The sequence below is a fragment of the Achroia grisella genome, unplaced genomic scaffold (assembly GCF_030625045.1).
Source record: "Achroia grisella isolate CSIRO2021 unplaced genomic scaffold, CSIRO_AGI_Agris_v1 utg807, whole genome shotgun sequence".
Taxonomy (NCBI): domain Eukaryota; kingdom Metazoa; phylum Arthropoda; class Insecta; order Lepidoptera; family Pyralidae; genus Achroia; species Achroia grisella.
In genome coordinates, this window is record NW_026713028.1 from 2,784,554 (window position 1) to 2,797,381 (window position 12,828).

The 12,828-nt window shown below is 33.7% G+C and overlaps 2 protein-coding genes across 2 annotated transcripts in view; one reads left to right on the forward strand and one right to left on the reverse strand.

Moving 5' to 3' along the window:
- The window catches only part of LOC131851726 (unc-112-related protein-like), a 331,640-nt gene that overhangs the window by 137,581 nt on the left and 181,231 nt on the right, over positions 1–12,828 (reverse strand). The window lies entirely within an intron of this gene.
- The window catches only part of LOC131851727 (neuroendocrine convertase 2), a 90,450-nt gene that overhangs the window by 74,719 nt on the left and 2,903 nt on the right, over positions 1–12,828 (forward strand). The window contains exons 8-13 of the mRNA XM_059202269.1: positions 6,246–6,358; positions 6,771–6,971; positions 9,197–9,272; positions 9,493–9,650; positions 10,548–10,712; positions 12,413–12,530. Of these exons, the coding sequence (XP_059058252.1) occupies positions 6,246–6,358; positions 6,771–6,971; positions 9,197–9,272; positions 9,493–9,650; positions 10,548–10,712; positions 12,413–12,530 (831 nt within the window). The remainder of the gene's footprint in view (positions 1–6,245; positions 6,359–6,770; positions 6,972–9,196; positions 9,273–9,492; positions 9,651–10,547; positions 10,713–12,412; positions 12,531–12,828) is intronic.

A 12,828-nucleotide genomic window follows, 5' to 3' on the forward strand; every position in this document is an offset into this window, starting at 1 on the left:
CCCCTATCGTTCAGTGAAGCTATAAAGCTTAAGAATAGTGATACCACTATTCTTAAGCTATAAAGCTTAAGAATAGTGGATAAGACGGGGGATCAATGATAGTGGTATCACTATCATTGATCCCCCGTCCAATTCAAATGGGGATCGATATTACGACGGCCTGAGCCGAGGTTCGAACCCCTAGCGGTGCTCTCAGGATAAAGTCGTCAGGCGGGAGTTGGCCTTCAGTCGCTCCATAAGTCCTTCCGCGGGTTTGGAGTGCCAGCTGCACTCGCCCCCTATCGTCCAGTGAAGCTGAAAAGTAAAGACTAGCTGCAGCCAACAGCATTAGAGTAGACCGAAAAAAAAAGAAAAAGGTATCGTTTGTTGCTATTCTGGACAAGTTAAATTATAAGCTATATAGACATTCTTATATGTTATAATTTAACTGCCATATCTCAACCTTCTACCGACACAGAATACAGCTTCTACTTGGCAGTTAAATTGGACGAGGTACCCGAGGTATGACTAGGTACCCTAGTACATGACCGTCAAAAATGATTATTAAAATTTGTTTAAAAACTACCTACATAGTACATTTATCACATACATATATATATTTAATACATGTTTTTAAATTATAAATTACCATGCTGTTATTTACTAATCCATGATATACAGTTATATATCCTAAATAACCTTATATATTGTTGAACATTAAGCTTTTGAAATAGGAGAGATCCAATAAAAATTACATCGAAGCATAGCCACGGTTTTTGACTATGAAATAATTTACGAAATGCCGAGTATTTCAGCACCATTACCATCCATTGATTATTTAAGTCCTCCGAAATCCCACAGTACACTAAAATGTCATCTCTAATTCAGAGTTCTTAATAGATCAGTCGGCAGGTCCCAAGTTAATTACGTTTGCCTTCAACATAAAGTTTTAAGCCGCTATTTAAAATTTGAATAATGGAAAAGTAGGTAAATCTATTCGATTATCTCTCTGAAATAATTATTAGGGTTCTAAAGTTTATAAAAGGAGATTACGTGCTCATGACAATACTAGCTGTGCTCGCGGTTTCACCCGCATCTAATTTATAGCCTATGTATTATTCTGATGTATCTATATTATTGTAAAGTTTCATCAAAATCCGTACAGTATTTTTTGCGGGAAAGAGTAACATCCATACTCAAAAATTTTGGCGTTTATAATTGTAGTAAGACTACTGTATTAGAATCCGGAGCAATTATTTTGTCGAATATTCTTAAGTTGTATAATTGTTATGACTACCCTCTATTTCCGTTCTACAAAGGGCCATCTATGAGATGTATTACATATTTACTATTACCATAGATAACATAATGATAAACAACATGAATCGAAATTTAAAAGATATAAGAGTACCTTAAGTTTCTTTTTAGCTTAGGATCTAATAAATCTCATAAAATTCCACGATTCAAAATGATAATAATATAGAGTGACATACACAATTTATATTTAAGTTTTCAAACTTAAATATAAATTGTGTATGTTTTCAGTGATTTCTCTCCATAATTTATTTCATTATAAGAAAAATATAAATAAACATCTCATATAGGTAGGATTAATTACTTAGAATAAACATATTCTAAATATTAGATATTACATCGAACTGACTGTATAATATATACATGTAGACTGAAGTAACTAACTTTAAAACTTAATTAGAATTGCGAATGTACTGATAAAACCGACAGTCCGCTGAAATTGAATTATCTCTACGTGAATATAAAATTAACGCAAACTTTATGTTATTTTATATTCCAGTTTAATTACTTTGGCTATTTTGGTTTGTGTAATGGGGCAGCCTTCTAAAGGTCGTGTGTTATACTTTACTTACTGTTATTGTGTAATAATAACACTAAATACACACCAACTCAGTGCCGGTTTAGCCTAGTAACATGAGTAGCAATGCTACGGGACCCGCGCAATTGGGGTCCCATGCTCTCACTTCTGTCAACACACAAGGAAGAAATTATTTAAAATGGGAGAAGGGGGTTGATTGTAATAGTCGACTGTTGACCCTATTACTACCAATGTATCATGTCGGTTTGTCCTCCACACAGTTCCGCCTGGGAACCATCGTGATAAATTCCTGGTGAATATGTCGTGATGGTATGATAACCAAAACCTTTAGCGCAGGCGGATGTACCATTCCGTTATGATCCATAAAAACAATAACAGATGAACAAAACAAGTCGAAACAAGTGACAATCGTTACTAAGCTGTTCCATTTCTACAATCGCTATCGCTCTAATGATGTCGAAAGTAAAATGTTAGACAAAGTAACTTTCTTTATAAGATAGAGCATTCGTTTGTTACGATCGATCGGTCGTCTTTCGATGTCAAACGTAAAGTATCCATAATCACTTTGTGATGTCATGAGATAAATATCGTTAAACTTAACACATAACGTTTGTTTGGTGATGTTTGTTGACAGTTATAATTTAGTTTTATAAAGTACTTGCTACCTGCCCATTTTCGCAGGTGTATGTATTATACATACACGTCTTCCTCTTGCTATTGCTAAAAAACTGAAGTGATATCCGTTGCGTAGTTCAAAAGATAAAGCGAACAGATAGCCGGAGCGACTTCATTATTATACTACGTAAATATAGTATCAAAAATAATTTAATATTGGCGTGTTAATCCACTCGATATTAAAAAAATATAAACAGTTTAAGTGTCGATGGGAGAATCAAGATTGCTGGATAAAATTATAATGCAGATTGCCATTGTTTCATACAAAATGAGATAAAACAATTTAAGAAACCTAACAATTGTATGTCAGTATGCTTCTCTGGATATTTTTATATTAGTTAAGCCCGCGGTTTTACTTGCGTGAAACTTTGTTATTGTAAAGTTTAATTAAAATCTATTTAGTACTTTTGCGAAAAATACAAATAAACTTCCATCCGTTCATTGACACTCACATACTTTATAATATTATTAATATGGGGATTTTGAAACCCTGACTTGTCATGTGATAAGTTAAAGACAAGTTTCAAAGTAACAGACCACGTAAATATATTTCCCAATTATTTTCTCTTGTTATGTCAAAATGAAAGTTGCTAACTCGTTTGCAAACTTTTGATAGCTTTTTAGAACTCTCATTAGAATTTCTTGCTATATTTTGAAACATAGCTTAGGAAAAGTACCTTCACATTTGAAAAATATGATGCCTAAAACAAAAATAGCAATATAACTTATATGTCGTAAATTTTTATATAAGCATTACAATTATTTCTGGAGGGTAAATAGAGATGGACTTATTTATATTATATTGTGCTATAAATACTAGTATTAAATTACGCAGTCTTTATGTATATATACTAGCTGTTCCCGCGACTTCGTCTGCGTGGAATATAACGTTATTTTTCTATAATATAAATATTCTCCTTATTACAACAAGTACCTGCCTAAAAAAATTCCCGTCAATCGGTCCTGCCATTTCAGAGATAAGCCGGAACAAACAGGCAGACAAAAATTGTAAAAACAAATATTTTGGTGTATGTACCGTATTTATATTCATATACATGTAGTAAAAAACGGTTATTTCATTATTACAAACAGACACTCCAATTTTATTTATATGTATAGATGTATGTAGATTTGTCATTCTGGATTGATTTACTTTTCAAATAGTAAATAGAACAGAAAACTTTCTATATACTTTATGAATGAAATCAGCATTCAAAATCAGTTCAGCTATTCCTGAGATTAGTCAGAATTGTAGATAAAGAAAATTACATAAAAATTTATACAGAAATATAAATAAACTATATTGTAGGAAATAAACCTATGATTATGTCATAGACGGGCAAATACCACAGATAATGTCATCCATTAGATTCAATTTCGATTTGATCCCGGCTGTATCACTTCAGAAGTCGGCCTGCTGAACCGATCAACTGAAAGGAATCAACTATTTTTCTTTTTCAACGATACATTATAATATTTAGTTGCTTCAATACGATATTATTGTTTATTATATTCGTTTATATCTAAATAACTTGGCTGGAACATGATGATGTATCTAATCAGGTAGAATACTATAAATATTCTGGACAGGACTACTTTCACCTACAAACAAAGTGAATAATTGTATAACAAATTTTTAAAATTCCACATACTAAATTGATCAGTGGGATTGTAGATTGTATGAGTGTTTGTTTTAGTTATTTTTAGTGTTTGTTTTGCTCCTTTTTTATTATCATGAATACTATAATTGGCCTGATATAGGTACCATTTGCTACTAATCCTCTGTAATAAAGTGTTTTTATTAAAATACAGTCGACTTAGTTTTGAAAGTCGGTTGAAAATCTACTGTGTATCAGAATGACATCATAAACTTTTATGGCCCTGTGTAGAAGCATTAATTAACGAACGTAAGAAGTCTTTATGACTCTGCTCGTACAATGATGCCAAATTGGTGGATTTTCCCTAAACTTGAGGGATTTTGAAGCGATGGGGAACGGTTCGGGAACGGCAAACACGTGTGTGTATGGGCGGATTTCAGTTTTTTTATATAGGTGTAAAAAATAAGCTTACTGGCTAAAATAACCAAGTCCAGACTAAAACTGACCAATCCGAGTATCTTCGTCGAATAGGTTATTATTGGGAGATACAGATTTTTATTGGGAGTTTTGTTTAAAAATTTGACTGTTATGGGATTTTGAATAAAATTGGGAGAATACCAGAGTCATACACTCAACACTTTGTGAGAGACTGAGTGGCAATACTTTGTTCATACCATAATCTCAGATCAATAATTGCAAGTGTCCCACATACAGGCCTAATGCAACCGTTTCTTTAAATAGGCCATATCCGCCCACCCACCACCTCAACTCTCCCTATGTCATTCATGTGATGCGTGGAGAGAAACTACATTTACTTTTATTCTACTGATTTTTATTGCAATTGTAGCTATTAAGATTATTGCTTTACTTATTTAAAGAGTTTCTATAAAGAATACATATTTGTAATTAATACAATCCTTTAAAAAAATCCTAGTTAAATGTTTTGTTAGTTTTTCTCAACTGAAATAGCTAAATGAATATAATAATAATATCGGTCGCTAGGGATAGTGATAAAAAAAACATGTAATTATTTTACAAAAGCTACCTTTCAGCCTTTCAATACTGCGCTGAGTTTGATGTTTATTATTCCAATCAATGCTTCTGGCTCTAGACCTATGTATATATAATAGTTTGGTAATAAATAGAGTTGGTTGTATTTTATGGTAAGTAACATACAACATACAAAAAAATATATTCATTTTCTCTAGAAAATAACTAGTGTAGATGGCAATTTTCAATAATCCGATGTATTGAACGTAGTAGGTCCAATTCTACGCCGTCAGTTTATTGCCCACCTACGAGTATATTGGCATTTGTATCTATACTCTAATTAAAGCAAGTGCCTGTGTGGTCTACTCAATCAATCAAGGCATGAGTATTAGGATAGTAAAGCGATTGCATATCCATTCAATTCGGAGAGTGGAATCTATATTTATTAGTGAACAAAATAAAGAACAAAAACAGTATCTTAAAAATGTGCATTACTTTACGCTGTTTTATCGTAATAATCTCTCGCAGACAACCTGGTTATCATTGCATTTTCATAGTAGGTATTGTTTTGTTGTTTAAAATCTGTCTCTAAATTTCAAGTGGGATATTTTAGAAGCATCATAGTATAAAATAATGTCGCTGTCGCTGTCTGTCCGTCCCTACGTATGTTTAAATCTTTAAAACTACGTAATGGATTTTGCAGCGGGTTTTATTAATATGTAGAGTGATTCAAGAGGAAGGTTTATACGTATGATACATGTATATTCGTGCAAAGCCGGGGCGAGTAGCTAGTTATTAACAATATAATGACTGGTCTGTACTTGATTGCACATATTTCCCTGAGAATCCTGTAATTAATAGCGGGAAATTCGCTGTTGCGAGTTTCCCGCTATTAATTTTGTCCTTTAATATGTTGTTCTATAAACCTTCTATGTTATTAATTTTGTTTTTATTTATATTTTTCATTACACTACAGTTTGTCAGAGATATAAATTGTCAATTTTTTTTTACAGTGGCTAGATTTCAAATCAAGTGAAGTTACTAGTTAAGTCATAACCACTGGGTTACGTACTCTAAGTTAATTATTAAGTAATATTAGTATTAGTAATATTATATTTTTTCTTAAATAAGCACTGTACCATTGTCGCCAGGGTCGTAATGGTCTGGGGAATATTTACGTGTGGGCCAGTGGCGATGGTGGTGAGGATGACGACTGTAACTGCGACGGGTATGCCGCCTCCATGTGGACTGTATCCATCAACAGGTATATTAATATAATGATGATAATCTTGCATACAACCCGATAATAAGCAGTAAAATAAATACACGAGTGTTTGTAACACCAGAAGTTCTATTGATTTTCTTATTTTTTGTTAACTGTTTCCCGCGGCAATGTCCGAGTGGAATATATTACTCGATAATAATCTATTATTAGTTTTATATGTGTCATTATTATATATGTAGTAGTATGTAATCGGTGAAGTACTTGTAAAGTTTATCCATTGCAAATAAACAAAAAAAAAACATACAAAAATTACCTTTATATTATTAGGATAATTAATAATTTCGTTATTGTTTTTTTTGAGCTTTTAATAATAACCAAACATAGGGCCACTAACTGCATTACTAACAAACCTCGCTTTTTATCTAGATGACTATATCTCAGATTATTTCAGCGCAATCAATGATGGGCAGAATGCACATTACGACGAATCCTGCTCATCAACACTAGCGAGCACGTTCAGTAATGGCGCTCGTGACCCGAGCACGGGTGTGGCTACCACGGACTTGTATGGGAAGTGTACCGCAACGCACTCTGGGACATCAGCAGCCGCGCCTGAAGCTGCCGGAGTGTTCGCTCTCGCTTTACATGCAAAGTAAGTTCATCCCGCTCTTTCGTTTTGATTTAACCTTTGTACAATGTCGTATGACCAGCGCATAAGCCCATCAACTCTAGTGAGCACGTTTAGTAATAGTACCCGTGACCCAAACAAGGACTTGTTCGAGAAATGTACCGCAACACTCTGGGACTTGCTGCTACTGAAACTGCCAGAGTATTCACTCTCGCGATATATGTAAAGTAAGTTCGTCTCAGTCGTTTGTTTCAACTGTGTACAATGTATTATGTCCACGCTCATCAACTCTAGTAAGTACATTCAGTAATGGTACTCATGACCCGATCACGGACTTGTTCGAGAAATGCACTCTGAGACATCAGCAGCCGTGCCTGAAGCTGACGGAGTGTTCGCTCTCTCGTTACACGCCAAGTATGTTCGTCCATTCGTCCCTGTCGTTTGTTTCGACTTTGTACAATGTGTTATGTCCACGCTCATCAACTCTAGCAAGTAAGTTCAGTAATGGTACTCGTGTCCCTAGCACGACCTTATTCGTGAAATATACCGCAACACTACAACACTCTGGAATTTGATTTATCGTTCGCTCCGAGGTAAACTGTACTATGTCGTATGCGTAGGTACTTCTGTCGTACCTATATCAGCCAGCCATCAGCTTGCTTAGTAATTAATTTGCTTGAATTTATATGGCAGTAAAATTATGGAGTAAGAATGCAAGAGATCTTAGTTTCAGTTTTCAGAATGGGAACGCGTAAACAATATTATGGGCGTCATGTATAGCGCCGGTGGTCACTTACCATTGAATAACCTTGAAAATGCCGTGAAGTATAATATTCGAAAATAAATAAGTATAAAGTATACATACAGATACAAGAATTACGTGTTGGTAAGAAATAACTCAATATAAAAAAATAAGATTAGTCCGCAATGCGGCGGCGGTATGGAGCACGTGTAAGAATGGTACGAATACAACAAGTACCTTACGCCTAAATCGTATTATATATAAATAACTCGGCTATACAAAGCGTCACAATACCTATCTAACCTTTATTTTCTTGAAACGTATCCAGATAAATTTAATACCACTATTGTTGATATTATGGAGGTTTACAATATAGTCTTCAAACATTGTCACTTCTAAACATCCATTGTGTAGAAAATCTATTTGTCTTTATAAAGAATGACGTAAGTAGCTTGGCGTAGTTCGCAGCGTAATTGCATTAGAAATTAGTTATTCGATGTTTTTTAATAGCGATTAAATCATGCTTCTTCTTGCATTAGTGAAGTAACAGAATTGGATGATAACATGATAACGAAGATCAGTTAATTGCCGCATAGTCGCAATTTCAAAGAAATAAGGCTACTAGAGAATGTCGAGTAGATGACAAAGACAAAAATTGTATTTGATAACCAAGAGTTGACCCTTAATCGATACATAAGTCCTTATGCAGTTTTCAAGTTCTGCTTTCATTCTCCTCTAGAGATGTTGGAAAGGCTAGTTACGGCCAGCATTAGATTCGTTTGAAGAAATCTTCTTTATATAGTATAAAATGAAGTCGCTTTCGTTGTCGATTCGCTTAGATCTTTTAAATTACGTAACGGATTTTAATGCAGTTTTTAGCGATAGATACATTAATTCAAGTGAAAGGTTTATATGTATAATATATGTACACACATTCAAAGCCGTCGCGGATGACTAGTAATGAATAAAAACGGACTACTTGAAATTCCTTCGCACCAATTAGTGAATGTTATATTAGTGAATCTAAAGAGGAATCAAATTCTAATTAGAAGGGTACAAAGGGTTGGGCTTCACCTTCTGTGGTCAATTAGGCTTGTATAATCAATAACAATTAGGCGTGGACATTAGATGTTTAGCTAGTTCTTGTGTTTGTTCGGTTATTAATATAGAAATAATTATTATAGAATCCCCGTGGACCAGGACTAATTGATATAAAAAATAATTTATGAAAGTATAGATTGATTACAGAAGCATAGCCAAATCAGAGTTTGTGAGATATATTTATGTGCGACATTAGAATAGAATATTCTTTATTACAATAAACTCATATTGAAGCGCTTTTGAATAGTCAATACTTATTTTTATAATCTAGCGCTCATTCGGAAAGCTTTCTCATTACAAGAAGAATGAACAAGAAACTTGCGTGTTGCTCTTTGTACAGTGTCTGCTTCTTAGCGTAGATAACTGGAGACGTTTATATTTCAATAAATAATTGTTTTTGTTTCAGCCCAAATCTAACATGGCGGGATATTCAACATTTAACTGTACTTACTTCGAAAAGAAATTCTTTGTATGACGCAAAGGTACGAAAATATCTAGAATAATAGATATAAATGCACGTATAATTTATATTAAGTTAACCATTTATAAAGTTTTTGTTGCACTACTGCTTTTATCATAATTACTACCCATTCATTATCTACGATTTCAATTGTTTAAGAGATCTTTTTTCTCTATTTATGTAAGAGTATTTTTTAAATTATTTAATTTTGTTTTAATTCATATTGTAATAAATCTTTAAAGGGTCGTTTCCATTGGACTATGAATGGTGTGGGGCTGGAGTTCAACCATTTGTTCGGTTTCGGAGTATTAGACGCGGGTGCTATGACAGCCCTCGCGGCCAACTGGCGTTCAGTGCCACCACGGTATCATTGCGAAGCTGGATCTGTGAACACACACACGTATGTCTCTTCTTTTTGGCAAAATTTGGTATTTATAACAGCTTAATTTTAAACTGGACGTAAACTATAAAAAGCCTTCTCCGTGAGTACCTCAGTCTGACCTAACTTGATCTGCCGCCAAGCAGCTTGCTTTGTAAGTTATGTTGCGGTTGTAGGGTGCAATAAGGCAGTGAAATTACTGGATAAGAGTTATGGCATCTAAGTCCTAATACTAGTCTAGAATGACAAAGGATTAATGGTATCTTGGGTTTACATGATAACGTGATATCTATCGTGTATTTCATATTCTATGTAGCATGTAGGCCACGGTTACCGCTTAAACAGGGTAACCGTAAATATGTTTACCATTGAAATGAGATAAAAAAATTCACGCCAATATTACTCGATAGTAATATAGCTGTCGTTCTTTCTACTCTTTATTTTAATTTTTAGCTTGGTAAACCTTTCAAGTTTGTCCATTACGATCGAAAAAAGGAAAGGTGAAAAACCTTTGCCTACCAGTAAAAAAAACATATATGCAATAACTAATAGAACTCGCGGTTTAAAATCTGTACAAATTTTAACTGAAATTACTACAATAGAATCCGCATCCAAATCGGTTAAGCTGTTTCTGAGATTAGAGTACACAATCGTTTAATTATTGTTTTGAGTTCTGTTATGTGGACAAAGTCCACTAATAATACTTTTTGTTATAGATCTTTACTATTATACAGCAATAAGTCACTTACATTTTTATGGTAGGACTGTCCACACGGTTTCACCCGCTATATTATTGTAAACTTATATTAAAATTCATTTAGTACTTTATGCGTGAAAGAGTAAAAAAACATACGTCCACACTCATAAACTTCTACGTTTGTAATATTAGTAAGATATGAATTTGTTTAATATGAACAGTGAGATTCCATCAGAAGACAGCATCATCCTGAAGATCGACACAACGGCGTGTTCAGGCTCACCCAGTGAGGTGCGCTATTTGGAACACGTGCAGGCAGTGGTGAGCGCTAATTCCACGCGTCGTGGTGACCTTGAGTTCTTCCTCACCAGCCCAATGGGCACCAGGTATGTGTGGTAATCTTTCATATGTATACACACATATCGCTAACACACATATACTCATACTACATATACTCTACATAAATAAGGATACAAACACATGTTAACCTAATAAATAGTGTAAACGTGAAAGTGCATTTCTTTGTGTTAACGGATTAACTCTATCAGCACTAACCACTTCTAAACTAAGCAGAACTTGCACTATTAATAATAATAAACTCAGGACAATTCGCACAGTGCCATCTAGACCCCGGTTAAGCTAGATAAAGCTTATGCTATGGGTGTAACTGATGTAAATACATAGATTGTTTTTATTAATACATACATATTATACAAAGACAACACCCAGACCGATACAAACAAGCATACTCATGAATACAAATGTTGGTGCCGAACGAGCAGTCGAACCCGCGACCATTGGAAGTAAGGCGTGCTAAACCGTTAGACCACCGATACTATTGATACTAAACAATGTATATAAACACTTAAATCCACGGAGATCAATTATGACCCGCTAATTATAACCTGAGAGAATCGAAACTGCAAACATCGAAAATATTACAGTATGCTAAACCGTTAGAACTCCGAGGTCGTAATGCTGTAGGTAACGTAATTAAATTTAGGGATGGAGAAAGGTGCAGACAGAAGCTGCTGTAAATTGAAATGATAGTGAATGTAGCAAGAATTGTATATATAAATAAATGCCAATAGCCTTGGATATAAACTCCGTAAAAACGTCGAATAAAGATTCGTAGTTTGAAAGGAAATTGAAATTTTTATTAAACATATACAAAGCGAACTAGTTGATAATGTTATTAATTTATTATATTGTTGATTTCACATAGTACCTTCTTGATATCGTTTATAGAAACATTGAATAGTTGATATAACAATAACAACTAAAAATAGAAAAATTGTAATAGTTTACGCATAGTCATCTACTCTCTTTTAACTATTTTATTTCGCGGTCAATTCCCTTAGGTTTTGTGTAGGCACAAAGCTTATAAAAAGCGAATTGAATTACATACGAACAAAAAAACGGTAGAATCAAAAATATTAAATGAGTGTTCATAGGTGTTTACACCAAGTTTATTTGTATAAAGATTAATTCTATTTCTATTACAATATTTTTTATATATTTTATGTACGTTTGTTGTTTGTTACTATCGTTTGTTACGCGCAACTTTGTCTGTAGACATCATTATTCCACATTTCACCTCCTTCGAGATATTTTTTTAAGATGAAATATATCCTATATTTATCTTAATGACACAATACGTGAAAAGGTAATAAGTAGATTGATATGGGGACACAGATACGCATTTATAATATTAATATAGATTTTGATAACAACATTTGCCATTTGTTTCCTTTATTGACTGAATCTGCATACTGGGCAGTACAATAAAATAATAAATACTTACAATTAAATTTATTATGTTGTATGTATGAAAAATTATGTTTTTCATCTTTTTAATACTATGCTTTGGTCTTGCGAGGCAATTATTTCGAATTCATTCTGTAGTCTTGTTCAAGGTTCAAAACGAGGCGCAATTGTTACGGGGTTAAAAGTTTTTTTGTAATAATATTAAATTATTGGAAAAAAAAGAACATAAATTTTAAAAATGATAATAATATTTTTTATTTACATATGTAGGTCATTAATAATAATATATTATTAATACTAAAAATACAATTTTTTTCAGGTCCATGATCCTAAGCCGCCGGGCGAATGATGACGACACGCGAGATGGATTCACCAAGTGGCCGTTTATGACGACCCATACGTGGGGGGAGTACCCTCAGGGGACTTGGACATTGGAGGTATACATTTCGTACCCAAGAAAGATATCTTGCGAGGAATCGAACCCGCGACCACCGGAAGTAAAGCGGTGTGCTAAAATGCTAGACACTCGAGGCCTTATATCAGAATATTACCACAGAGTTTATTATCGTACTGTTATTTTTTGATACTCAATCTTGAGTATCTAAAAAAAATATTAACATTTTCAGTCGATAGTCGCATTCCTAATCCTCGTTAATGTATGTTTACTTAGAACAACATTTGTTTAAAAAAGCTACTTTCAAGTATCATTCTCTTTTTTCTTGTTCCGAAAGAGTT